Raw genomic sequence first — 27,528 nt, 5'->3', positions numbered from 1 at the left:
CTAAGGAACTACACTAAGGAGAGTAGGTATCTTTATACTTACTGAGGACGAAGCTGGTGAATTTTTCCATAATATTGTGTTTACTGCGTTATTTAATTTGTTCGTGCATGTGAATTTACATGTTTTATATTTTAATTAAACTGATTAATAACAAAGCTGGTGAATGCAGCGGGGGGCGAAGGTATTGCCAGTGGGACTGTAGATTCCCGTAAAGATAATAATCAAATGCTGTCACCGTAGGTTTACAGGCCAACTGGGACCTTAGGTTCCTAGCCCAAGTAATTAAGCTTTAAGTGAGGAGACCGTAGGTTCTCAGGATCGTAGGTTCCCACAACACGTTAAGACAGACTGTAGGTTCCATCATGAGAAAAGTGCAACAGATGATAATTAAACCTTGCATATAAAACTGTCATATTACTGTTTTTATGGTTATGTATATATTCAATCTATGACCGTGATTAGCTACCATGGATCATATATTGCATATACACATGATTATAAAGTCATATCTGCATTATGTTACATTTATTAAATAAATCAGCATTCATTATATTATTGGAAACAGTGGACTCACTTAGGGTATTTTATGTTTTTGTTTCTATATATATATATATATATATATATATATATATATTGGTGCAGGTTTTTATAGATGAAGATTAAAGCTCAAGAGGTTGTAAAGATAAGGGTACATATATTGTATTTTGTTTGTAGTCTTTTGTGTTTATAACATTTTATATTGAGAAGATTGCTAAAATTTCATCTATTCTTTTGTGTCACTATTGACACCTGTTTCCATGTATTTGTTCTAAGTATTTTCTAATGAATGTCTAGAAGTATTTTAGTTAGAAGCTCTGTTGTGTTAGTTAAATCAAAATCTATTGGATATATTATATTCCGCTGCCAAATCTTAACTCTGATGATATTGTAGTAATGTCACGTGAAAATCGTAAAAATTTTCACTTACGCTTTTTGTAAAAGCGGGGCGTTACACTATGGATTCAATAAACGGTTCAGCCTTTCAAAATAATCTGTTCATGCCACGAGTACAAAATTTAGGCCCTCTCCAAAAGAGAACTTAGCTTTTAAATATATATATATATAAGAAGACTACTATTTCAACCTCAATATCATCAGAGTTTATGAGTCTGTTTGGCAACACTCTTATCTCCCTCTCTATTTTTGATTTTACTTTTTTCAAAAAAATCAAATCCAAAACATTTTAATTTTTTTTTTTTCACTTTTCATATCATATTAATAATTTTTTATTACTATTCAAATAAAATAAAATAAAACAAAATAATTCACTACAAAACAAAACTTTTTCACTTTTCTATAAAACAATTCCAAACTTTTTTTATTTTTTACTTTATATCACATCAATCACTTCTTATTACTATTCAAACAAATTAAAATTTCACAATACAGCCATTTACCAAACACACCCATATATCATATATATATATATATATATATATATAAAATAACCCTCATAGAATACATCACAGCTGAAATTAATTAAATAATTTCTCAATTCGAACTTTCGTTTGAAATTCTAACAGAAATCGTAGTTGAGGCACCCCCAAGTCCTTGGGACTGGCCAATTTGGAGTGGTTCAACCACCTCTTAGAATTTTTTTTTTCTATTTTTTTTATATTATGCATTTATAGTTTTTCTTCTTGTTATTTTTATATTTTTTTACTGTGAAAAATGTGTCATATTATTATTGTCGTTGTTGATGTGACATTGTAACGGATTTCGGTAAAATTTTCAAACAGAAGTTTGGGGTAGGGAGTATTTATCATTTATGCTTAATTCTAAGAGTTTTAAGTCACTTTTAAAACCTTACCAAACTTATTGTGAATCAGTGTAAACATATGAACTATTTTTGCATTTCTCCACCCTCAATCTTTGCATACCTTTGATTAAACTTTGTAATTGTTGTTTGGACAAATGAGGGATATTGTGGGGGTGGTGCTTGAGTCAAAATAAAAGGAAATTGGTTGGAAGACCAAAATAGAGTTTAGGATTTTGTTGCCTAAATGTAGAATCAATGCCCATTCCGACTTAATCATATGTGAACATCGAACCTTTTGGATTAGGATTTCAGTCAACCAGTAAAATCTATTGTTATTGAAGTGTGGGGTCTCATCAATAGCCTTTTGAGCCAAATAATAGTCTCTACAACAAACTACAAAGAAGAGGGGAAAATTACCGTACTAACCTATATATGTGTGTATTTTTTAGGTGGGTTTACATGGATTCTCACGTTATTTTGTATAAAAAAAAATTTTGGATTTCAAAACAATTTTTTGAAAATTTAATTGTGAAGAAATTAACAGTGAAGAAATTTTTATAGGATTCACTTATAAGTGATGTAGTTTACGTACGTGATTCTATATAGGAGTACTACTCATGTTATTTTGTATAAAACTTTTGGAGTAAATTTGGGAAAAACAATTTCTTTTTTTTTTTTAAATATATGAAAGAACTTTGAAGTGAAAATAATTATTGTGATACCATATTAAATTATCAGTTATTCTAAATAATTAAGTTTATATATAAATTTAAGCATTTAATGAATATATATTCTAACACCATGATAAGTTTTAATTTGGATATATGCCTACAAATTAAACCAACTCCCGCAGCTAGTGATCCATTTCCTTTATTCTCAAAGCCAATTGATTTGGTTCATCATAAATCTCTTGTGGTAGGTGGTGTTGAATATCCCCAATGTGAAACTTGTGCACCTTATTTTCCATCTTTAAGATCAAGTTTTCTCTCTTTTAATAAGAAGGGCACACTTGCCTAGGACAGGTGTGTAACACCCCGGTCCCACATTGGGAAGAGATGAATAGCTCACATAGAGTGAATGGTTTATAAAAATACTCATGGGTGCTTAGTCTCACATTGCCTAGTTACTAAGTGAAACTGGGCTTTATAAGTAATTCTAAGGAAAGCTTCAAATTGACTAGTCCTTTTGGGGTGATAGCGCAGATATGGCTAGCGCTTTTCCTTGGGTCGTTACAAATGGTATCAGAGTCACCTAGTAACGCCAGGTCATGTGGTACTAAAGCACCGCATGACATGACCCTGACGAGGACGTCAGGGGTTTAAGGGGGGGAGTTTGTAACACCCCGGTCCCACATTGGGAAAAGATGAATAGCTCACATACAGTGAATGGTTTATAAAAATACTCATGTGTGCTTAGTCCCACATTGCCTAGTTATTAGGTGAAACTGGGTTTTATAAGTAATTCTAAGGAAAGCTTCAAATTGACTAGTCCTTTTGGGGTGATAGCGCAGATGTGGCTAGCGTTTTTCCTTGGGTCGTTACAAAGTGAGTCTTAATTCTTCTTTTTTAAATTATTCGAATTTCTATGAAATTCAAGCAGCTTAAATGTAATGAATCTTAATAAGATCACGAGCAAATTTGCTAGGGATAGGTGAGTGTACATTCTTCTCTTAAATTATTCGAATTTCTATGAAATTCAAGCAGCTTAATTTTCGTAAATCTCAATCCTTATTTCCACTATCCCACTGCAAGCATATGAATCAATGCAAACTCAACCCATGCATACATGGGACCCAAAGGCTTCTTGGTTAACTTGGAACATTTAACTAAAGATTTGAAATTCCATTCTTCCTAAGCTTGCAAAAAATAGTTGCTCAATTGGTTCATTATCTTCAACGTTTAAAAGTAAAAATAAATGAATTGAGACCAAGATTTATCTCCAAATGTCAAGGATTGGTTCAATCCAATTTGACAAATTAATAAAGCAGATGATGACTACTGGAAAATGAAGAATACCAGCATACCTTCTTAAACTAAAGCTCACTTTAGTGATTAAGTATGAGCATGAAGAATTCAAACATGGAAATAAGAACATCTTTTTGCCACATAAAAATATCAACATCTTTGTGCTGCCAATATATATGTGAAAAAACTACTTGCCCAGCAAACAAACATATCAATTAATTTGCATCGATCTGAAATTGAGTTGATTCACTTGATTTTTGTGATTGACTTGATGAGCTTTCAATTCCCTACAACAACAATAGTGGGTCTTTCTGTTGGTGATGGGGAAGGTTTAGGAGGCATTTGTAAGAATTCAACTTCTCCTTCAAGCATTTCTACAATTTTGTGCATTGAAGGACGATCACTAGGCTTCAACTGTATACACCATAACGCTACTATGATAATCTTCTTAACTACTCTTTTCTCGTCCTCTGTAGAATTTTCCATTTCTATGTGCTTTCCATCATGCAACTGGTCATAAGCCCAAGTAGGGAAGTAAATTTGGCTTGAATGGTCAACAAATGCATTCAAGTTCTTTCTTCTACCAGCCATTTCCAACAATAACATTCCAAAACTATATATATCAGCTTTGTATGAAACGCCTCCAATGTTTTTGTACAACAACTCAGGAGCCATATATCCATATGTCCCTCTTGCAGCAGCCAAAGAAACAATGCTTTGATCTACCGGATATAGTTTTGCCAAGCCAAAGTCAGAAACCTTTGGAGTAAAGTTCTCATCAAGAAGAATATTGTGAGGCTTGATATCAAAATGCAAAATCTGCATTTCACATCCTTGATGCAAATATTGAATCCCACGAGCCACTCCTAGAGCAATATCGTACATTCTATCGTAACTTAAAAGGATATTTCCTTCTTGCAAGAAAATATAATTATTTAGAGACCCACTAGGCATGAACTCATATACAAGAGCCCGCTTTAATCCTTCAACACAATAACCGATAAGTCGCACTACGTTAACATGGTGAATCCTTCCAATTGTTGCTACCTCGTTAATAAAGTCTTGCCCATTAGTTTTGGACTTACTTAATATCTTTATAGCTACAACACAACCACTTCGAAGTGTTCCTTTAAATACAGTGCCAAAGTCTGCTTCACCCAATTTGTCCTTAAAACTTTTAGTGATCTTCTTAATTTCTGAGTAAGAATACCTTATTGGCATGAGGTTGTTTTGGCCTTGAAGAAATTCTTCAATACTGTCATACACCGATAAATGCCTCCTATGCCATTTATATATCAAATACGCGATCAGGAATGGACTTGCCAATACAACACTTGCTGCATGGTATAATCCTGTGCAGGAACATCACAAAATTAATTGTAAGTAAAGAAGAGAAATTTTCTCTTCAACTATTTTTAACATTTTTTTTTATTATTTGTGGTTGAAAATATATATAGTTGCAACTTGCACTTATTTGCCTTCTTAAATCATAGTAATTAAGCAGTATAGTATCTGTTGTATTTTTCCTGTAAATGTCGCTAATAGTTTCATGTCGTTTTCATGTGTGTTTCTTTTTCTTTTTCTTTTTTTCTATCATGCTTTAGAATCTACTAAATGATCGAACAATTAAAGAGGATCAAAGAAGATCAAATACAAGTTCTTACCGATACTCGTGAGGATCAAGGGAAAATCAGCAAAAGAAGATATATAAAAAAGACATTAATTAGTGTTGAATTTTATTATTAGCTAAATTATGTTGACAAAAAGGTTACTATATTAGAGACTCAATTTTAATCAGAAGACTTTCAAAAGAATTCTTCAAGAATAATAATCAAGAAAGGAAATAGGTAAATAATGAGAGTATTGTAGAATATATTTCAAGAAAGGAAGGAGGAGTGATGCAGAAGATATTCTGAAGAATTAAATGCTTCCAAAATTTCGAATTCCCTGCTTGGTGTTCGAACAGCCTTCACCCATTTCCGGACACAAGTTACAGAAAGTCTGTGTTCCCTACATGTCCGGACAGCTTAGCGAACACAAGTCATAGAGAGTCCCAGTCTACAAGAATATCCAGTCACAAGAGTGAATATTGCAAACAGAGAAGATTTTTCATGCAGATATCCATACACTAGGTCAACGTGTCCAAGCACGCTTTAGAGAAAAGTCACTTACAATTACCTGTCTGGACACGCGCGATAGCCATGTCTGGACACCGCTGCCTAGAAACACATTCTTGACTTCTATTAGGGTTTTCAAAACCTATTTAAAGGGGCTTCTAAGCAGTGTTTCTTTAAGAATTCTAATAGAGAATTCTATTGTGCTAAGAAAAGGTTATTTAGGCATAAATGTTTATATGTATCTCTCTTAGAGTTTTATTTGTTGTAAACATTCAACCATTGAAGTCTAATTAGAGAGGAGCTCTACTTTAGGAAGTCAATAGAATAACTCTCCAGACGGTTCTAAAAGAGAGGCAGACAAATAGGCACACGGTAGAATTTAAGAGAGTGACTACTGCAGAGGGTTGTAAGTACGAACTTCTTGTAATTAGTTATTTCTTCTGATAATTGATTTCATGGGTTTGGCTGCCCCGAAGTGAAAACTCTTTGCACCAAAGAGAAAAATCACTTCGTAACCAAATATCTGTGTTCAATTTTTTTATTGTTTTAAATATTTGGTTATCTGTTTGGTTGAACTTGCATAGGAGCCTAAATATATTTTCAATTGATATGAGAGCATATTCACTATTTTTGTATTAATTTCATGAGTGTGATCCAAGAATCCTCTTTATTATGTCTTGTTGGACTAAAAATGGTGCAAACCCAAGTGTAAGTTTTCGCAAGTAATAATTCTCGGTAAGTACGAGGTCGATCCACAGGGAATGATATATACTAAGTAAAATTCCTATTATTGTGCAGAAAAGTAAATTGAATTAATTTTTCCACCAAAAAGTGAAGCAATGGATAAAATTTTAAACTAAACTAAATTAATAAAAAGAAAAATTAAAAAAAAAATAAGGCTTCAAGGATCTACCTAGCAATTTATTACATATTCTTGAGACATAATATAAAATAGATCAAACATGGGTTGATTGAGAATTTGATTTCATAAACATGACACAATAAATTAAGCATTCAATATATTTTCGAATCATAACAAATCAAACAAAGTAAGCATTTGATATAAACAAAAATCATAATGAATCAAAATAAAGTTGTTTTATTAAATTACTCTCAAATAAAAATCAACCCCAAATTTAATCAATAATATATGAGGATCAAGAATACATAATAAAAATACTAAGCTTCACCCCTAGCCTTAGCTAGAGATTTAGCTGCTCAAACAATAAAACCGGTTTGGAGCCTCCATAACTGCCCTCTCCTCTGGCTTCTCCCACCGGGGCTCTCCTTTTTTTCAAAAAGCAAAACATGGTATTTATAGAGCTTGCGAGGTCTTTTTGGTACTTTCTTGGTGGTCTAGTTAAGGAAAGAATCAAGTCTTGCGTTAATTGCACCGTAGCCCAAGTATGGAAAGGAAATAATATCTTTGGTACTGCATTCTCTTTTGGAAAGAAATCATGTAAAGTCAATTTGACTTGTGCTCCACACGTCCATCACCAGGTATATATGGAAAGAATATCAACTTGTGCATGGAAGACATTTGCTTTGGAAAGAAATCTGCTTGATATGGTCTCCTAGTTGTACAAATCCTTTGAAATTCCAATCGAAGTAGGAAAAATACTCCAAATTCGCACAGATTTACGTTCTTTTATTGCGGGGCAATTTGGGCATAGTAATGTTCGAAATAGGAAAAACTTATTTCTGATTTATTTGTTACATTTTTCATTAGCTTTCCAACGCCACTAAATTCAACGTAATCCGATATTTGAACTGAAAGTTATGATGAAAATAAAGTGACATGCTCAATTTGGATTCTTTCCATAAATAAGAGATTTTGCCGACTTCTCTTTTCTTAAAGTCAAATTTGATTTGGAGATTGCCGACTTCATTAAAATCTTGGAATTTGAAGGATTTTCTTCCAAAACCTTTTTGGCAATAACGTGTAGAGCTGCTGCCTCAATCTTATTTCTCACCTTCTTTGTCAATTCCACCAAGTGGTCTAATCGCTTGAAAGCTACAACAATTCCTACAAAAAGAAATACAATTCATTGCATTTATATCAATTTAAGCTTAAATTTAATAATTAAACATTATTCCACAATTAAGTATTAAATGCAAGAATTATGACAAAATATAGTATGATAATGCTTATTTTAATAGAGAAAATATGCACTTTTAAGCACTTATCATGTCTCTTCGTCTAAATTATGTTCATTCTTTTGATGGATCAAATTATGGGTATTAGAAAGCACGCATGAGATTTTTTCTAAAATAAATAGACGTTTGGCATATTGTTGAAACTAAATGGACTCCACCAAAGATAACAATTGCCGAATGGACTATTCCTCAAAAACACACTCGTGTTGTGAATGACAAAGCCATGAATGCTATAAACCAAGCACTTTTACCATTAGAATTCTCACGAATTTCTCTTTGTGAAACTACTCAGAAAGCATGTGAGATCCTAGAAACCACATATGAAATAACTAAACTAAAAAAATCTAATATAACTATATAAACAACTGTTAAATTTTAAAGTGTTTTTGATAGAATCCACAGTTATTAGTTTTCTTCTTATTTTGAGTCATGTAGTGATCGAGGAACTTATATAATTTTAAATGTGGGGGGGACTCACTTGCACATGATGGATGACACGTGTCATTCTCTCCTTAACCTTTCCACCCCACCACCTTCTATATTGGACATCTAACTATCACTACCCTTATTCAACTCACTTCATCTTTCAAGACAATCTTACACCTTCTCAAAGAACATTATTATCATTTTCATATACAAATTCGTTGTTCTTCCTTAATCACATGAGAAGTCATGCAATTATCTTCTTAGTCAAGTGTGAAAATACTCTAGAACTCTTTCCTAACTTTTATATATACCCCAGGCATGCTTCCAAGTCTCTCATTCCATCATATCTTACAAAAACTATCTTCTATCTTGCGCAAATGTGATACAATTTTGCTGTATTATTTCATAAATAAAAAGTATATTTCTCATTTAGTTTTGATTTTACTTCACTTTTATTTTTATTTTTGAGTCCTTAGGCTAGTTTAACTTTACTGCACTGCTTGAGAATCGATTGTTCATAATATTTGGACACCGTATTTATCTACAACGACTATATAAACCAGAATACTTTACATGAATGTCTATTTGATTGCGCTAGGAAATCAGATATTTTTTCTTTGCCTCTTCTTTCGGTAATTATTAATGAATTAAAAAACTAATACACTCCAGCATGGATCCGTATCCCCAAAAACTAGCTGTCCCAATTATTTGCAATTTGATGAACTAGCTAAATGTAAGCGGATATCTTATAGAACCTAGCTCTAGATGCATGGATCTCATAGGTTTTCTCTCGCATTAACCTAAACAAAGTCTAAACGCTTGACAAACAAAATAATAATATTAGCATTTAGAAAGTCTAATTAAGAATCAAGTCATTATATTAACGCTAAACTACATTATATATATATATATATATATATATATATATATATATATATATATATATATATATATATATATATATATATATATATAATCTTTTCTAAGAAAACTTCACTTACTATCCTTTATGTTTCATTACTTTTATAATTATATCTTTGTATTTTAAAAAGTGTCAATTTAGTGTATTAATTTTTTTTTTTAATTTCACCATTATATTATAATTTTTCGTTAAATTTTGTCAAATTTTTTAAAATATCTTTTAATTTTATATATATATATATAATTTTTTTAAAAAAGATTCAGATATGAGTAATTTTACAAATTCCATTAAATCCTTGCATTTTTTTCTAAAAGAAAAATATAGGTATTTCAAGAATTTCGACATCCTTCCGTTAGGATTTAACAGGTGGGTGAAATTATATATATATATATATGAAAGATGAATACACTAAATTGACACTTTTTAAAATTTATGAATATAATTATGAAAGTGATAAAACATAAAGAGTGGTAAGTAAAAATTTTCCTTCCTTTCTTTTTGACCTTTTTACTATCCGAAATAATAATTTGTTACACTAGAAGTCTAAAAACAAGGGACTCCGAAAAGAAAAATATTTATATAGGAGATCAACCATCCAAATTCTATTTTATTGTTTGATTATATATATATATATATATAGCAAACAACTTTTTGTGATAGAAACCTCACCTTGGTATAGTTTTCGAAGGAATATTCCTTTTCCTTTGGAAAAAAAAAAAAAAAAAAAGAGAGAGGGAATTATATCAGCTTTTTGATACTCGGCAAAAAAGAAAAAAAGAAAGTCATGATATATATATATATGCTAAACCAGGATAAATATCTTAAGCTATATATTTATGAAAGAAAGAAATATGCAAAAGCAAAATAAGAATTTTTTGCGCACCATTATTTACAGTATTGAAGTCAGTACCGACGAGGCAACCAAATTTGTTGGCGTCATCAAAGTAGCAGGTGTCATTTATTCCGGCGCAGCTGCTTCCACAATAAACTTGTTGCCATGAAAGCTCAAAACCAAATACCAAATAATCGTGGACATCTGAACAGGAATCATTTCCCTGTTCAGAGTAAAACATGTCCAGCGATGTCAAAGTAGTTTTCTCAACTTGACACGTGTCATTCTGCATCTCATCTGTGCTAAGCAGAATATATCTATACCCCTTGGAAGAGTTAATAAAGCAAGCAGAAATGTTCACATATGTATAAATTGGAAAATTCACTGGCTTTTTGCAACTCACGAAAACCGCAGGCAGTAGTGGAACTAGTGGTAAAGGCCCCCACTGTATTGAAGTTGTTGATGAATCCCAAGGGGTAGATGGAACCTTTTTGATGACTATTGGTTTAAAGCCCGAAACCTTAGTGAAATTTTCGGCACTTAGAAAATAATCAGGGATGATGGAGTGGTTATCATTCTCCTGAATACCGGAGTCTGAAACTCGGATTATGAAGTTAGTGTAATTGATTTCCCGCACGTTGTATTTTCCGGCATACAAGTGTAACACTGTCTGGTTGTTCTCACATGAAAGCCTATACCTTGGATCGCCGCAGGTTTCTGGGTCGTCTTTTAGCGCGAACGGATAGCTTATGTTCTGAATATTGCCGCAAGAAGAAGGAACACAGCGTCCATCATCTTTCGCACTCCAAGTTTCATGAACTAGGACTACAAGAAGAAAAAGAAAGAGCATTCCTCTTGCCATTTTTTAGAGAGAAAGAGAGAGAGAAGATTATGAATTTATGAGAAACTAAATGGCTTCAATGGCGCCATTGGAGAAGACTCAGTCACTCATAAGGGTTGGATTCGTACAATTATGGGTTCCATGCTGTTGGTGAATTGGGCCTACTCTCATTGATGAGCTTGACTTTGACCAAGCGGCTTAAAGCCACCGAGCCAGAAATTTTATGAGTGGTACACGTATTGTACACCTTGCAATCAAGATCACCATTAAATATAATAATAATAATAATAAATTAAACTACGTGTAACATTCAATCATGAATGATATGTATAGCATTTTAAAATTTTTATTGATGAGGCCAAATTAGGAAGGAGTAATTTATTAAGATAGGGGCCAGGCCGTCAAAGTTGGCATAATAAATATATTACGATTAAAGATTAAATCAATATATAAAAAATAAATATAGTATATATTAAGTGTTAAGAAAATATACCTAAAAGAAAAGACACAAAATAATTATTTTTTAATATTTTTTAATTTTTAATTTACTCACCTATCAAAATAGAATCCAGCGTTTTTTAAAATTCAGACGGAAGTGTACATGCGTATATCACTTTTTAATATTTAAATCTGCATCATATTTTCGCTAACAGTATTTATGCGGTTATTGCCGTTATTAAATACGGTTATTGTCCACTATCCGTATATTAGGTATTAAGCCTATTTTAGTCTTTGGGGTCATCTTTTGGTCTATATTAGTGTGTATTTTAAACGATTTTGACGAAAATTTAAGTCAATTTTTAATGTTTTGAGCTTGTTTTAATTTTTTTTTAAGTCTTAATATTTTACAAATATATTGATTTCACGTCACTTTTATCTTCCGGTCCAAATATCATATAAAAAAGCAATACAGCCATCCAATCCATCTATTGCACCTGCTGCACAACAAGATCGACCAGAAGGAAAAAACACGAAACATAGTTACCAACATAAAAGAATACAATAAAAAAATACTCTAAAAGCTGGTAAAGGAGCACAATATGGCGCCATTGAAGGCAGGGGAGAAGACTTGGTCACTGATATTGATTGGATTCGTACAATTATGGGTTCCATGTTTTTTTTTTTTTTTTTTTTGGTGAGTATTATGGGTTCCATGTTGTTCGTGAATTGGGCCTACCATAATTGATGACCTTGACTTCGACCAAGGAGACTTACCGTGACCGAACCAGAAATTTTTATGAGAGGTGCACGCATTATTTACGTTGCAATGAAAATTAATGTTTTAAGATTAAAGATTAAATCAATATATAAAAAATAACTTTAGTATATATTAAATGTTAAGAAAATATACGTAAAAGAAAAGACACAAATTAATTGTTTTTTAATATATTTCAATTTTGAATTCAATAACCTATCAAAATTGAATCCAGCCAATTGTAAGATTCAAACAGTATTTGTAAGGTTATTATCGTTATTAAATGTGGTTATTATCCGATATTTGCATATTAGATATTAGGTCTATTTTAGTCTTTGGATCTTTCTTTGGGTCTCTATTAGAGAGTATTTTAAACAATTTCAAAGATAATCTAGGTTAATTTTTAGTGTTTTAGACTTATTTTAATTTTTTTTAAGTCTTAATATTTTGCAAATATATTTATTTCATATTATTTTTGTCTTTCTGTTCAAAGTTTATACCAACTACAATCCCTGCTACACAACAAGACCAAAAGTAAATAACACAAAACATAATTATCTGTATAAAAGAATACAATCAAATATACTCTAAATGCTGCTAAAGGAGCACAGTACTGTTGAGTAATATCTTTGGCAATACAAGTTTCATGGACAAGGATTACAAGAACAATAAGTAAGAGCATCCCTCTTCCCATTTTTAGAGAGAGAGAGAGAGAGAGGCCATTGGAAAAGATTCGGTCACTTATCAGAAGTAAATTCCAAAGGGAAATGCTAGTGTTCCCACCAACATCCCACCCCCATCCCACCAACTCTAAGTGATATTATTTTTTTATTTAATAAATTTATTTTCAATTTTTTGAACTTAGGGTTGGTGGGATGGGGTGGGATGTTGGTGAGAACACTAGCATTTCCCAATTCCAAAACTTCAAAGAAAGAGTGCCATTTTGAGAGAGAGAAGATTATGAACTTATGAGAGAGGATATGCATTGAAGCGAGTAGATAAGACTTCGTCACTGATATTGATTGGATTCGTACAATTATTGGTTTCGTACAATTTATTGGTTTCGTGTTGTTAGTGAATTGGACTACTCTCATTGATGACCTTGACTTTAACCAAGGAGACTTACAGTGACGGAGTAAGAAATTTTTATGAGCGGTCAGTGGTGCACGTATTGTAATATGTTGCAATGAAATTAAGGGCTTGTTCGATAAAAGATATGTACATAACAGAATAGAGTAGTGAATTGTTAGTTTTGAAATTAGTAAAAAACGACGATTTAATATAAAATAAAAAGAATTTATATAAAAAAATAAAAAAAATTTGTATTGTAATGAATTTTTTTATTTGAATAATAATAAAAAATTATTGATGTGATATAAAAAGCAAAAAAAGTAGGAATTTTTTTATGTTTCGTTGATTAGTGGTAAAAAATATAGAAAAGTAAAAAAAAAAGACATGAACAGTGCCGCCACTATTATGTAATGTTCCCTAGGTTAACAAACAAGCCCTAAGATTCTAACAGTATATATGTGATCGGTTATTGATTTTATTAAATATGGTTATTATTTGTTATGTGTATATTAGGTATTAGGCTTATTTTAATTTTTGAGGCTTTTTTTTTTTTTTTTTATCTTTATTAGAGTGTATTTTAAACTATTTTAAAAATAATTTGAGTTAACATTTAGTATTTCGGATTTGTTTTTTTTTTTTTTTTTTTTTTTTTTTTTTTTTAAGTTCTAATGTTTTGCAAATATATTAATTTTACATTACTTCTATCTTTCTATTTAAGTGTTACACAATAAAGCAAGACATCCAATCAAACTATCTATAACACCTGCTACACAACAAGATCACAAACAAATAACACAAGACATAGCTATTTATCTAAAAAAAAAAACAATAAAAAATACTCTAAAAGCGTGTAAAGGAGCACAATACTGTTGAGTACTATCTTTGGCACTACAAGTTTCATGGATAAGGATTACAAGAACAATAAGTAAGCATTCCTCTTGCCATTTAGAGAGAGAGAGAGAGAGAGAGAGAGGTGATGCAGCAGGAATAGGAACATAACATAAAATAAAAATAAATCTTGCGTTAATTTAAAGTTTCACCAAAATAACGAAAATGATAAAATACCTATTGCAGAACAAAATCAACAGTGAACGAGTGTAATTAGAGATACTCCAAAAGTTAATAAATCTCTTATCGAACGAGTTCATATGCAGTTACACACTTTTGTTTTAAATATATGTCTACACTTCTTAGTCCAAGTGAAAAGTTTCAAAGTTTTTTTTTTTTTTTTTTTGAAAATGTTATTAAGAACCTTTTCCAAATAACCCTTCAGCTACTTAATTGAAATAACCTTTTTTCCAAGTAAAACATGATGGCCTTGTTTGGTAGGAGAAAAAAAAAATTTCACTCCTATTCTCCACTTATTTTTAAAACAATCAACTTTAAAATATTCTAATTTTATATCACATCAATAATTTTTTATTATTATATAAATAAAATAAAATTCATTACAATACAAAACTATTTAACTTTTCTTTATAAATTATTTTTACTTTATATTATGTTTATTACTTTTTAACTCTAACTACCAACTTCATTTTCCTTACCAAATAAGGCCGATATCTTTTAACTTTGACAGCGTCCCACGACCCACAGAACTAATAAAGTGAATGAATGAACTTTTAAAGCGAATAGGGGTTGAAATTAAAAAAAAAAAAAAATGACACGCGCTTTTTAAAGTTTTTGTGCTCTTTTATCTACTGGCAAGCTTGGGACCACAATTTGTTTTTTTCTACGTCGGTTGGGACTGGGACCATATTTATTGATAGACTTTCATGTTAATTTCAATGAAAATTATAATAAAAGTTGACCGAGTCAATTTGCTTGTGCCACGAAACAAATTATTTATGGGAGTAGCTTCTTTTGTTCTAACATCGATCTGAGAAACCTTTGAGCCTACAAAGATGGATATTTCCTTACAAGTGGGAATCTCCTACTTCTTACTGCTTCTTGTTTTCATCGTAGTAGGGCATGGAGAAGGCCAAAATGAGTGTTCTGAATTACGGTGTGGACTCCACGGCCCAGTCGTCCGATTTCCTTTCAGACTCGAAAACATGCAGCAAGATCACTGTGGTTTGCCTGGGTTCAATCTTTCCTGCACTCATACAAACCATACACTGCTCGAGCTGCCCGTTTCAGTATATCTCTTTGTTAAAAAGATTGACTACAAATCTCAGGTAATTCATGTATACGACCCATATCATTGCTTCCCAGGACTGCTTGATCGATTCAATTTATCTTCCTCGCCTTTTCATTTCAACCAAGACGGTAGTAGTGGCTATTCCTTATTCTCTTGTACCCCAGAAATAAATAACAGTAGATTCCACCGGATCTCCTGTCTTAGTACTGGCCCTCGCACCCAAGTTTATGCCACCGATCTTTATGGTGATCACCTCACCTACGTAGTCTCTGACTCGTCAGCCTGTAGAAAGATGTACGGTGTTCAATCAATTCCATATAAAATAATGGTCGGAGATGATAAAGTTTTTGAAATGAAGTGGAACAGTACTCCAGCATGCAAAGACCGTGAAGTGAAAGGGAAGAATTGTAGATTGAAGAACATGGGCAATGGCTCAGAAACTGAGTGCTTCCAGCCTGGGCCTAGACAACGACCTAAACACACCAGAGGTATGTATATATATATATATATATATATATCCGTCTTTATAATGATTTTTTTTTGTTTTCTGATAGGTATTAAAAGCTTAAATAATAAGAAAAGATAAATTTAACTATTAAATTAATACTTAATGTACAGTCTCCATCACACAGAGACTCAAACTTCCCATTAATTGGTGAAGTCGAAAATTTTTGAATATTTAAGTGAAATAAAGTGAATTGACGGAGACATATTCGAATTCAAGATCTTTTGCTCTATATCATGCTATTTCATTACGTATAAGTTCCAAAGCTTGATTTAACAATGAGAAGCTAATTATGTTAAAATCTTTGACAAGTCGATCAACAAAATTAGTGGCTATTGGTAAGTTGTTCACCGGTCATTAGTTTGAAATATTGAATATATTGTAGGGCATACGCATGGAAACTAAATATCTTGACCCGTGATTAATTGTTTAAAATCCAGGTGTTATCTTTGGTTCATTTCTATTAGTACTTGCGGTCTTTGCATTCTACTATATCTACAGGTATGATAAAGTAGAAAAGGCAAATCAAGCAAACATCCAAAAGTTTTTGGAGGATTACAAAAATTTTAAACCCACAAGGTATTTGTATGCTGATATTAAAAGGATTACGAGCCAATTTGCTGATAAGCTAGGTGAAGGAGCTTACGGAACGGTGTTTAAAGGAAAGCTTTCCAATGAAATCTATGTTGCGGTGAAAATACTAAACATGCCCAAGAAAAATGGGGAATAATTCATCAATGAATTTGGAATAATGGGTACGATCCACCATATTAATGTGGTTCGCTTGGTTGGGTTTTGCGCCGATGGATTTAAACGAGCTCTAGTTTATGAGTTCTTACCAAATGGGTCATTGGACAAGTTCATATCTTCAACAAACACCAAGAGCAGTTTTCTTGGTTGGGATAAGTTGCAAGAAATAGCCCTCGGCATAGCGAATGGAATTGAATATCTTCACCAAGGATGCGACCAACGAATCGTCCATTTTGATATCAAATCTCATAATATTTTGCTAGACCAAAATTTCAATCCAAAAATTTCTGATTTTGGTTATGCCAAATTGTGTTCTAAGGATCAAAGTGTAGTGTCCATGACCGCAGTCAGGGGGACCATAGGTTATATTACACCCGAAGTGTTTTCTAGGAACTTTGAAAATGTGTCTTATAAAGCAGATATTTATAGTTTTGGAATGTTGTTGCTTGAAATAATTGAAGGGAGGAAAAATGTTGACATTGAGGACAACACTAGCCAAGTCTACTTTCCAGAATGGATCTACAATCTCATGGAACAAAAAGAAGACCTACAAGTCTTTATTGAGAGTGAAAGAGATGCAATACTTGCAAAGAAACTTGCAATTGTAGGACTCTGGTGCATCCAATGGCATCCAGGGGATCGTCCTTCCATGAAAAGTGCAATTCAAATGTTAGAAGGAGGAGATAATTTAACCATGCCTCCTAATCCTTTTGCCTCCACAAGCTCTGAAAGCATCAATGCAGGGACGTCTGCAATGTATTTAAGCCAAGTGTTAGAAGTCTTCTCAAAATCAGAGTAAATGTATATGAATAAACTTTTATGTTTTCACGCCAAAAAGGCTAATTATGGTATGAAAGAATACCCAAAAAAGAAGAAGGAAACTTTGGGATTGCTGAATAAAAGACTATAAAAATATAAAGCCCCAAAGCTATATATATATATATAAATCAAATTTTTCCTTGTCATTGTTAATGACACAGGCTTTGTTAATATTGGAAGAAATATTTGTAGAACTGCTTTCTTGGCCAGAAGGCACCATTTGGGTGACCTTTCGAAGGCTTAATTCAAGAAGCATTTCTTCAATTTTTTCCAAATTCTTTTGGCTATTAGTTTTTAAACTAATTCCTCTTCTTTCTTCTGGTAAAGAAATCAAAGGTTTTTCTATATCTTTCTTAACAACCAAAGGAATAGGTTTTTCAATAGTTTTTGAGGCTTCAATCTTTTCTTCAATACGGTCAAGTTGTTGACCAATAATGTGAAGAGATTGATTAGCAAAATTATTTTGTTCAATAATTTTCCGAGTTTCAGAATGAGTAGGGTCATTCTTGGAGGCTTTATAGGGAGAAGCAATAACAACAGTGTCATCTTTTCCTTTTACTCGGAGGGTTTCAACAGGAGGATGAGAGGCCTTAACAACAGTATTGTCTTCAGCCAAAACAAAAGGTTTTTTAATAACATTTAAAACACCAGGTTTAACCTTTTGAAGAAAGTCGAAAAACAGAGTATGTCTCTGCTCTTCTAGCATCTTTTCCACCCACTGAAGTTTTAGCAAATCTCTTTCTTTTTGGGGAAAAGATTTAAAATAGATAATTCTTTTCTGGCGATTTTCTTCGGAATAAAAATTCTTTTCTAAAGAAGGCCAGTCGAGATCATGAAAACCCATTTTCTTAGGTTCAGCAAAAGTAATAGCATTGCAGTGATGAAAAATAGTTTCAGGCATAGGAGCATTTAGATCAGAAGCAGTTGGAGAGGTATCTCCTTCTTCTTCATGATTATTATGAGAAGTTTGGGAAGGGGCTGCTGATTGTCTAGCAGAGTAAAAAGCAGAACAAACTTGGGAATCAGTAGAAATTCCTTTAAGTTTAACATTTGTAGAAGAGTCTGCCAAAAAGGTTTCAAGTTCTTTGTCTCTTCTTTGAAAACCTTCTGTAGTAGTAGAATCCAAAGAATTTCTTCTTTGGTTAGCAGCAAAGGAATTTCTTCCTTCATTAATGGACAAGGGTCTTTCAACCCTTGGGTTGTTGGCGAAACTAATTTTGACAGATCCATCCATGTATTGCTGGATGTAGTCAACATTAGCATCGTCCTGGGTAACTTTAGCTGGTTGAGTAACATTCTCAATTAGCCATTCATTGGGGAGTGTGATCTCACTCCATTTCATCATCCTAGGAATTCGGATATTGGCATCTCGGGTTGAGCTCTGGATAAGCAGAGTAGATTCTCCCGAGTTTTTTATAATGGCTTGGGGATTCAAATTGGTTTTTAGCAATTTGTAATAAATGCGGTAAATAATAACTACAGGTTGGCTACCAATCAACATATCATAACCTGAAGTTAGAACATTCAAAGTCAGAGGTTTGGAAATATTAACATCACTCAAAGACAAAGTAATGTTAGGAAAAGTATCAAAATAAACAGGGCCATTGTACAAAGACGTATGGACCATACCAAGGGTGCTAGTTCTGAAATCAATAAATCTAGCATCTCGAAGGCACATTAAAACAGAAGCATCAATTCCAATTCGTGTTAATGGTTTAACAGCAACTTGGACGGCTCCAACATGTAAAAACTTGAAGCCTTTAGCAAGAGATTGATTAACAAATCTCTTATTAAAGAGTTCAAAATCTTCATTCCTGTGGGAAATAGGAATGGTTTGTTCAACAGTTTTAACAGCATATTCAGTTCTGAAAGAACTTTTAAACCAAGAAGTTTTGTAAACTTCTTTATCAGGGAGTCTTGGAATACTCCAATTCTTGAAATCAAAAGAGGAATCACCCTCAGTAGAGTAATGTTCTGAATTAACAACATTATCAGGAAGATTAACAGAGGACCTAGAGCTAACTGAAGAGTTAGATCTCCACATTTTGAAAATCAAATCAAACAAACATTAAAACAAACATAATCAACAAAGCCTTAGACCTTAGTTGGTTATTTCACGACACATACCCTGACCATAGACCTTTTGTCGACTAATCCCTTAAACGCCAAACCCAGGCTAAACGGGAACCAAGTCTGTGCTAAAGAGCGGCCTGTACTGGGGGGTGGTTATGATCCCTAACCTTAAGGAGAAATTCAGGATAATGAGTCTGAAAAATCAGAGAAATCTGATTCTTCTACGTCCAACTCATCCACTGATGAAGATATCAAAATTCTTGAAGAAAATTTTGGAAAAATTGAAACCTCTCCAAAAGTTCAAAGAATTTTTAAATCCAAACCTGTTAACCTTACCAAAAACTGGTATAATAAACCCACTCCCCCTGATTTGCAGTATGAGGAAAGAGTTTTTCAAAACCAATTCTCTGTTTCTGCTGATAAATTGTATGAGTGGAATATTGATGGTTTGTCTGAACAAGAAATTCTTAATAAGATGAACCATATGTCCATGGTAGCCAATGCTTATATGACTAACCATGATGTTTCTGATTATGATATTGTTGAATTACTTGTTACTGGATTCTCTGGAACCCTTAATAGCTGGTGGGATAAGCATCTTACTCAAGATGCTAAAACCCGTATCAAAACCGCTGTTAAAACCAATGACGACGGAACCGTCGTCCTCAATGACGGCAAGCAATTGCCTGATGGTGTCAATACTTTGATATACACCATTGTTAAACATTTTGTTGGAACTCCTTCTAACATTACTTCTCGTATTTCTGATTACTTGAATAATCTTAGATGCCCTACCATGTCTGATTATAGATGGTATCAAGATGTTTTCGTTTCTCGTGTTATGCTTAGAACTGATAGTTTTAAGCCCTATTGGAAAGAAAAGTTCATTGATGGATTACCTTCATTATTTGCTCACAAAGTAAAAGATGAACTTGTTAATCTTAATACTGGATTTATTGATTATGAAAACTTAACCTATGGTGATTTGTTTTCAATTATTAAAAAACTTGGCATTAAAATGTGTGTTGATCAAAAAATGATAAGACAACAATTGAAAAATGCTAAGAAAGCTAAGTATGAAATGGGTAATTTCTGTGAACAATTTGGTTTACCTCCTATTGCTCCTAGCAGGAGACACAGGAAGAAACCGGAAAAGTTCACTAAAAAATACCGTCATACTAAAAGAAAGACTGTTAAGCCTGAAAGGCCTGCTAGAATCTTTAGAAAGCATAAGCGTTCTAAACCTGTTAAATCCTCTAGAGGAAGATGTTTTAATTGTGGTAAAAAGGGACATTATGCTGATAAATGTCCAAATCCACCTAATAAATTAAAGAATAAGATAAATTCTTTAAAATTGATGAAGAAGAAAGGAATGATCTTTTCAGGATTTTACAATCTCAAGATTACTCCGATTCTGATTCGTCCTATATTGATGAAGTTTCTTCTGATGACTCCTACTATCATTCTGCTAGTGAATCATCTAGTATCACGACACATACCCTGAAGGGGGAAGGAGAATCTACTCTTATAAAGCCTCCAAGAATGGTGGGGACAGTTCGGAGCAGTTCCAGAGATTCTCCCTCTGAATTTAGCCAAAGCTTTTGGAACCTTCAGAGACAATTTCAATATTGATGCTTATGGAAAGAAATTCCCTCCCATAATGCATTTTATTATAAAATTCAAGATTCCTTGGATTTTAAAATGGAATTACATTCGAGATGGCGATATCATTGATCGACATTGGTTTGTCAAATGGTGGGACAAATTCCCACAAACTGATGCTATTGCCCAAACGGTTTACAAGGATTGTGCCAAGAAGATTACTCCTCCAAAGAATACTCTTCCTGCAATCCCCATTGCTAAATCTCCAGCCATTAATACTGGCCTTGTTACACCATCACAGTTTCTCCCTCTCACAGTGGAGAAAAAAGAAATTGATGATAATAAATCAGTTGCTGCATCTTCATCCTCAGAAAAGAAGAAGAAGAAAGGCCCTTCCAAGAATGATATGAGAATGTTCCAGCAATTTCTCAAATCATACAAGGAAGAAAATAATATTGAAGACAGTGAAGACAGTGGAGAAGATAATTCTTCAGGATCTTCCCTGGATGCTGCTGGCTTGAGCGGATCAAACCTCCACCTATTCGGGCATGACCCATTCACCACCCAAGATGCTTTGGATGCCATCCCAGGATTAGAGGATATTCCGGACCTTGACTGCTGACCCTCACGGGTTCACTATTATTTTCACATCAGACAGCATTATTAGCTCCTCCATGAGCCTCTCCCAAAGATATTTGTCTTTTGTGCACTTATTGAATGCATCAGGCAGAATTATTGGCTCCTCCAAAGCCCCACCGAAAGTTTACTTGTTTTTTGCGGACTTTTGGTTTCTCCTACAGTTGGTCGACAACTTTTGCCGACAATTTTACTGACTGCTATAGTACTGCTACAGTTCCGTCGCATGCTGATCTACAATCTTGTTTTTTACTATTTTACCCTTGTAATTGGCCTATATAAAGGACCAAAGCCTTCAGGGTAAGGCAGAAGCTTTTAGACTAGAAAATTTTATTTTCGAAATCTGCTATCTCCTGCTCTCTTGTTACCTTATTGTGATCCCCGGATCTCCTCACTTGTAATATCCCCTGTTAATCCTGTAAGTATTTCGTTTTGAAATAAATTACAGTTTGATAACTCTGTTAAATTTGATAATCTCTTTTATTATCATTACTTGCATTCCCTATTGGCTGGTATATACCGCCTACCCCTCTTTCCCCTCATACACACACACACATCCTCTTAGGTCTCTCTCGATCTATCCTCTTCTCCCCCTTTGCTCTCCTTCCGCCCTTTATGGTATCAGAGCCATAAGCGTTAAGATCTATTATGTTTTGCTTGTCTTTTCATACAAGTGTTAAAACTTACGTTTTCCGAAGACTTTCTCCTTAAGGTTAGGGATCATAACCACCCCCCAGTACAGGCCGCTCTTTAGCACAGACTTGGTTCCCGTTTAGCCTGGGTTTGGCGTTTAAGGGATTAGTCGACAAAAGGTCTATGGTCAGGGTATGTGTCGTGAAATAACCAACTAAGGTCTAAGGCTTTGTTGATTATGTTTGTTTTAATGTTTGTTTGATTTGATTTTCAAAATGTGGAGATCTAACTCTTCAGTTAGCTCTAGGTCCTCTGTTAATCTTCCTGATAATGTTGTTAATTCAGAACATTACTCTACTGAGGGTGATTCCTCTTTTGATTTCAAGAATTGGAGTATTCCAAGACTCCCTGATAAAGAAGTTTACAAAACTTCTTGGTTTAAAAGTTCTTTCAGAACTGAATATGCTGTTAAAACTGTTGAACAAACCATTCCTATTTCCCACAGGAATGAAGATTTTGAACTCTTTAATAAGAGATTTGTTAATCAATCTCTTGCTAAAGGCTTCAAGTTTTTACATGTTGGAGCCGTCCAAGTTGCTGTTAAACCATTAACACGAATTGGAATTGATGCTTCTGTTTTAATGTGCCTTCGAGATGCTAGATTTATTGATTTCAGAACTAGCACCCTTGGTATGGTCCATACGTCTTTGTACAATGGCCCTGTTTATTTTGATACTTTTCCTAACATTACTTTGTCTTTGAGTGATGTTAATATTTCCAAACCTCTGACTTTGAATGTTCTAACTTCAGGTTATGATATGTTGATTGGTAGCCAACCTGTAGTTATTATTTACCGCATTTATTACAAATTGCTAAAAACCAATTTGAATCCCCAAGCCATTATAAAAAACTCGGGAGAATCTACTCTGCTTATCCAGAGCTCAACCCGAGATGCCAATATCCGAATTCCTAGGATGATGAAATGGAGTGAGATCACACTCCCCAATGAATGGCTAATTGAGAATGTTACTCAACCAGCTAAAGTTACCCAGGACGATGCTAATGTTGACTACATCCAGCAATACATGGATGGATCTGTCAAAATTAGTTTCGCCAACAACCCAAGGGTTGAAAGACCCTTGTCCATTAATGAAGGAAGAAATTCCTTTGCTGCTAACCAAAGAAGAAATTCTTTGGATTCTACTACTACAGAAGGTTTTCAAAGAAGAGACAAAGAACTTGAAACCTTTTTGGCAGACTCTTCTGCAAATGTTAAACTTAAAGGAATTTCTACTGATTCCCAAGTTTGTTCTGCTTTTTACTCTGCTAGACAATCAGCAGCCCCTTCCCAAACTTCTCATAATAATCATGAAGAAGAAGGAGATACCTCTCCAACTGCTTCTGATCTAAATCCATTGATGAGCACTGGAAACATTTGAATTCGTTTCTAGAAATCATAAAAATTAATGGACTTGTTGTTTCTACAAAGAAAATCAAATTATTCCAAACCAAGATTCGATTCCTTGGTTTTGATATTGCTGAAGGACAAATTCGTCCCATCAGTCGAGCTATTGAATTTGCTAGCAAATTCCCTGATATTATTACTGATAAAAATCAACTCCAAAGATTTCTTGGATCATTAAACTACATTGCTGACTTCTACAAAGATCTGAGGAAATACTGCAAACCGTTATTTGACAGGTTGCAAAGTAATCCTCCTCCTTGGACAGAAGTCCATACTTCACTTGTTAAAGAGATCAAAACTCATGTTAGATCTCTTCCTTGCTTGGGAATTCCCACTGATAATGCTTTCAAAATTGTTGAAACTGATGCCTCCGACATTGGTTATGGAGGAATTCTGAAACAAATTGTTTCAACAGGATCTCCCGAACAAATTGTTCGATTCCATTCTGGATCCTGGAATAATGCAAAAAAGAACTATAGTACGATTAAAAAGGAAATCCTTTCTGTTGTTCTTTGCATTTCAAAATTTCAATCAGACTTATTAAATCAAAAATTCTTACTAAGGATTGACTGCAAATCAGCAAAATATGTTTTGAAAAAAGATGTTGAAAATATTGCATCAAAACAAATATTTGCTAGATGGCAAGCTATTTTAAGTGCTTTTGATTTTGATATTGAATATATTAAAGGAATTAACAATTCCATTCCTGATTTCCTTACTCGTGAATTTTTGCAGTGCCATCATGGCAAGTAAAAAAGATCGAGGAAAAGGAAAAGTTTCCTCCAACCCTCCTGCTAATAATCCCTCTCCTTTTGTTAACAAGCCTCTGACCATCATCGCAGAGTCTCAACCCATTGGAACTCTTACCAGTTCTCCAATGACCACTTCATTGGAACTTACTAATCGGTTCATGACATTCAGCCCTGAACCAACTACTACTTTCAGTAGTGTTCTTGCCACTGATTTCAGCCCTTTTCTTGGAATTTCCCAAAAACCAAGAATGCCATTTGTTAAAGCTGACAAACCATCAGCTTATGTTAAATTACCCTATTTCCAGCACTTGTTCTTTGTCGAGCTAGGAATGACTCCCATTAAAGATCCAAGCCAATTGGCTCTTAACTACTTTCCTCCTCGTTTTCATTGGGTCCCTGAACACCCTCTCAAAGATATCATCTATTATACCACCATCTTGGTCGATACCAATTCGGTCCACTTCAAACCGATCATTGATCAAAAAACTGGTAAGACTCTCTACATGAGCGTCTATTTTGATAAAGTCGTCCCTCTCAAAGACTGGGGAGACCACCCTTCCCAACCGAGAACTCTCACCAATTCGGAGCTCTCATATTCCTACTATGATTACATGGATGCCTGGTTCAGGTTCATGCTTTACCAGAACTCCACCAATAACCACTCCTGGTTCATTAATTTTGATAAGAAATTTTCTGGAATCCTTCCTCTTTGGTTCTCAAAATGGTGGGGACAGTTCGGAGCAGTTCCAGAGATTCTCCCTCTGAATTTAGCCAAAGCTTTTGGAACCTTCAGAGACAATTTCAATATTGATGCTTATGGAAAGAAATTCCCTCCCATAATGCATTTTATTATAATTGTCTCTGAAGGTTCCAAAAGCTTTGGCTAAATTCAGAGGGAGAATCTCTGGAACTGCTCCGAACTGTCCCCACCATTTTGAGAACCAAAGAGGAAGGATTCCAGAAAATTTCTTATCAAAATTAATGAACCAGGAGTGGTTATTGGTGGAGTTTTGGTAAAGCATGAACCTGAACCAGACATCCATGTAATCATAGTAGGAATATGAGAGCTCCGAATTGGTGAGAGTTCTCGGTTGGGAAGGGTGGTCTCCCCAGTCTTTGAGAGGGACGACTTTATCAAAATAGACGCTCATGTAGAGAGTCTTACCAGTTATTTCTTCTATTTTTAAATCTTCACTTGAATGAATTTTATTATGAAGATTTGTGATTAGTATTTGACTTTTTAAGTCTTGATTATCGAGTTTAACATGAAACATTTCATTTTTTAAATCAACAATGTCTTTCTTGATATTACTTATCTCGTGCTGCAAGTCTGAGATAGTAATAGCTTTGGATTTTTGTTTTGAAAATCTTTCCAAAGTTTCATCAAGAGAGATTTTGGGTTTAACAGGTTTTTGAAAATCATGTTTCATTGTTTTCTTGAGTTTTTTAAGATATTCATCTTTTAACTCATCATTTTCGATTTTTGAAATTAAAGTGATTAGCAAATTTTCTTGCTCTTCTTCTCTGGAAGTAACATTACAAAATTTACTTTCACAGCAAGATTTATTGCAGCCAATTTTGAAAATATCTTTACTAGATGATTCACTAGCAGAATGATAGTAGGAGTCATCAGAAGAAACTTCATCAATGTAGGACGAATCAGAATCGGAGTAATCTTGAGATTGTAAAATCCTGAAAAGATCATTCCTTTCTTCTTCATCAATTTTTAAAGAATTTATCTTATTCTTTAATTTATTAGGAGGATTTGGACATTTATCAGCATAATGTCCCTTTTTACCACAGTTAAAACATCTTCCTCTAGAGGATTTAACAGGTTTAGAACGCTTATGCTTTCTAAAGATTCTAGCAGGCCTTTCAGGCTTAACAGTCTTTCTTTTAGTATGACGGTATTTTTTAGTGAACTTTTCCGGTTTCTTCCTGTGTCTCCTGCTAGGAGCAATAGGAGGTAAACCAAATTGTTCACAGAAATTACCCATTTCATACTTAGCTTTCTTAGCATTTTTCAATTGTTGTCTTATCATTTTTTGATCAACACACATTTTAATGCCAAGTTTTTTAATAATTGAAAACAAATCACCATAGGTTAAGTTTTCATAATCAATAGATCCAGTATTAGGATTAACAAGTTCACCTTTTACTTTGTGAGCAAATAATGAAGGTAATCCATCAATGAACTTTTCTTTCCAATAGGGCTTAAAACTATCAGTTCTAAGCATAACACGAGAAATGACAACATCTTGATACCATCTATAATCAGACATGGTAGGGCATCTAAGATTATTCAAGTAATCAGAAATACGAGAAGTAATGTTAGAAGGAGTTCCAACAAAATGTTTAACAATGGTGTATATCAAAGTATTGACACCATCAGGCAATTGCTTGCCGTCATTGAGGACGACGGTTCCGTCGTCATTGGTTTTAACAGCGGTTTTGATACGGGTTTTAGCATCTTGAGTAAGATGCTTATCCCACCAGCTATTAAGGGTTCCAGAGAATCCAGTAACAAGTAATTCAACAATATCATAATCAGAAACATCATGGTTAGTCATATAAGCATTGGCTACCATGGACATATGGTTCATCTTATTAAGAATTTCTTGTTCAGACAAACCATCAATATTCCACTCATACAATTTATCAACAGAAACAGAGAATTGGTTTTGAAAAACTCTTTCCTCATACTGCAAATCAGGGGGAGTGGGTTTATTATACCAGTTTTTGGTAAGGTTAACAGGTTTGGATTTAAAAATTCTTTGAACTTTTGGAGAGGTTTCAATTTTTCCAAAATTTTCTTCAAGAATTTTGATAT

General features: G+C 33.6%; 4 protein-coding genes across 4 annotated transcripts; 2 read left to right on the top strand and 2 right to left on the bottom strand.

Moving 5' to 3' along the window:
- Positions 1–4,041: 4,041 nt before the first annotated feature.
- On the bottom strand, positions 4,042–8,585 carry LOC133879866 (rust resistance kinase Lr10-like). Its single transcript, XM_062318662.1, has 3 exons — positions 8,554–8,585; positions 7,853–7,905; positions 4,042–5,114 (listed from the first exon to the last, which is right to left on the bottom strand). The coding sequence occupies exons 1-3, from the start codon at positions 8,583–8,585 to the stop codon at positions 4,042–4,044; spliced, it is 1,158 nt and encodes a 385-aa protein (XP_062174646.1).
- A 1,614-nt stretch (positions 8,586–10,199) lies between these two features.
- LOC133879485 (uncharacterized) lies at positions 10,200–11,149 on the bottom strand. The gene has a single exon (XM_062318060.1). The coding sequence runs from the start codon at positions 11,076–11,078 to the stop codon at positions 10,206–10,208; it is 873 nt and encodes a 290-aa protein (XP_062174044.1). The 5' UTR covers positions 11,079–11,149; the 3' UTR covers positions 10,200–10,205.
- A 4,055-nt stretch (positions 11,150–15,204) lies between these two features.
- Positions 15,205–17,644, top strand: LOC133879486 (rust resistance kinase Lr10-like). The gene is made up of 2 exons (XM_062318061.1): positions 15,205–15,951; positions 16,409–17,644. The coding sequence occupies exon 2, from the start codon at positions 16,720–16,722 to the stop codon at positions 17,515–17,517; it is 798 nt and encodes a 265-aa protein (XP_062174045.1). The 5' UTR covers positions 15,205–15,951; positions 16,409–16,719; the 3' UTR covers positions 17,518–17,644.
- LOC133879865 (putative RING-H2 finger protein ATL21A) lies at positions 15,228–16,698 on the top strand. The gene is made up of 2 exons (XM_062318661.1): positions 15,228–15,951; positions 16,409–16,698. Exons 1-2 carry the CDS (start codon positions 15,228–15,230, stop codon positions 16,696–16,698), a joined length of 1,014 nt encoding a protein of 337 aa, XP_062174645.1.
- Positions 17,645–27,528: the final 9,884 nt, after the last annotated feature.

This window comes from Alnus glutinosa, chromosome 10 (genome assembly GCF_958979055.1).
Source record: "Alnus glutinosa chromosome 10, dhAlnGlut1.1, whole genome shotgun sequence".
NCBI classification, from domain to species: Eukaryota; Viridiplantae; Streptophyta; class Magnoliopsida; order Fagales; family Betulaceae; genus Alnus; species Alnus glutinosa.
Note: the sequence above shows the minus strand (reverse complement) of the source record. Positions and strands in the feature narration are given on the sequence as shown.

What these genes read in the sequence shown, in the direction of transcription:
- LOC133879866 (XM_062318662.1), bottom strand. Translation starts at nt 8,585, where the DNA reads ATGTCCAATATAGAAGGTGGTGGGGTGGAAAG. An exon ending in GAAGGTGGTGGGGTGGAAAG is followed by an intron (nt 7,906 to 8,553) that starts GTTAAGGAGAGA and finishes TTCTTTTTGTAG; the next exon opens with GAATTGTTGTAGCTTTCAAG. An exon ending in TGGTGGAATTGACAAAGAAG is followed by an intron (nt 5,115 to 7,852) that starts GTGAGAAATAAG and finishes GTTCCTGCACAG; the next exon opens with GATTATACCATGCAGCAAGT.
- LOC133879485 (XM_062318060.1), bottom strand. Translation starts at nt 11,078, where the DNA reads ATGGCAAGAGGAATGCTCTTTCTTTTTCTTCTTGTAGTCCTAGTTCAT.
- LOC133879865 (XM_062318661.1), top strand. Translation starts at nt 15,228, where the DNA reads ATGGATATTTCCTTACAAGTGGGAATCTCCTACTTCTTACTGCTTCTT. An exon ending in ACGACCTAAACACACCAGAG is followed by an intron (nt 15,952 to 16,408) that starts GTATGTATATAT and finishes TTTAAAATCCAG; the next exon opens with GTGTTATCTTTGGTTCATTT.
- LOC133879486 (XM_062318061.1), top strand. Translation starts at nt 16,720, where the DNA reads ATGGGTACGATCCACCATATTAATGTGGTTCGCTTGGTTGGGTTTTGC.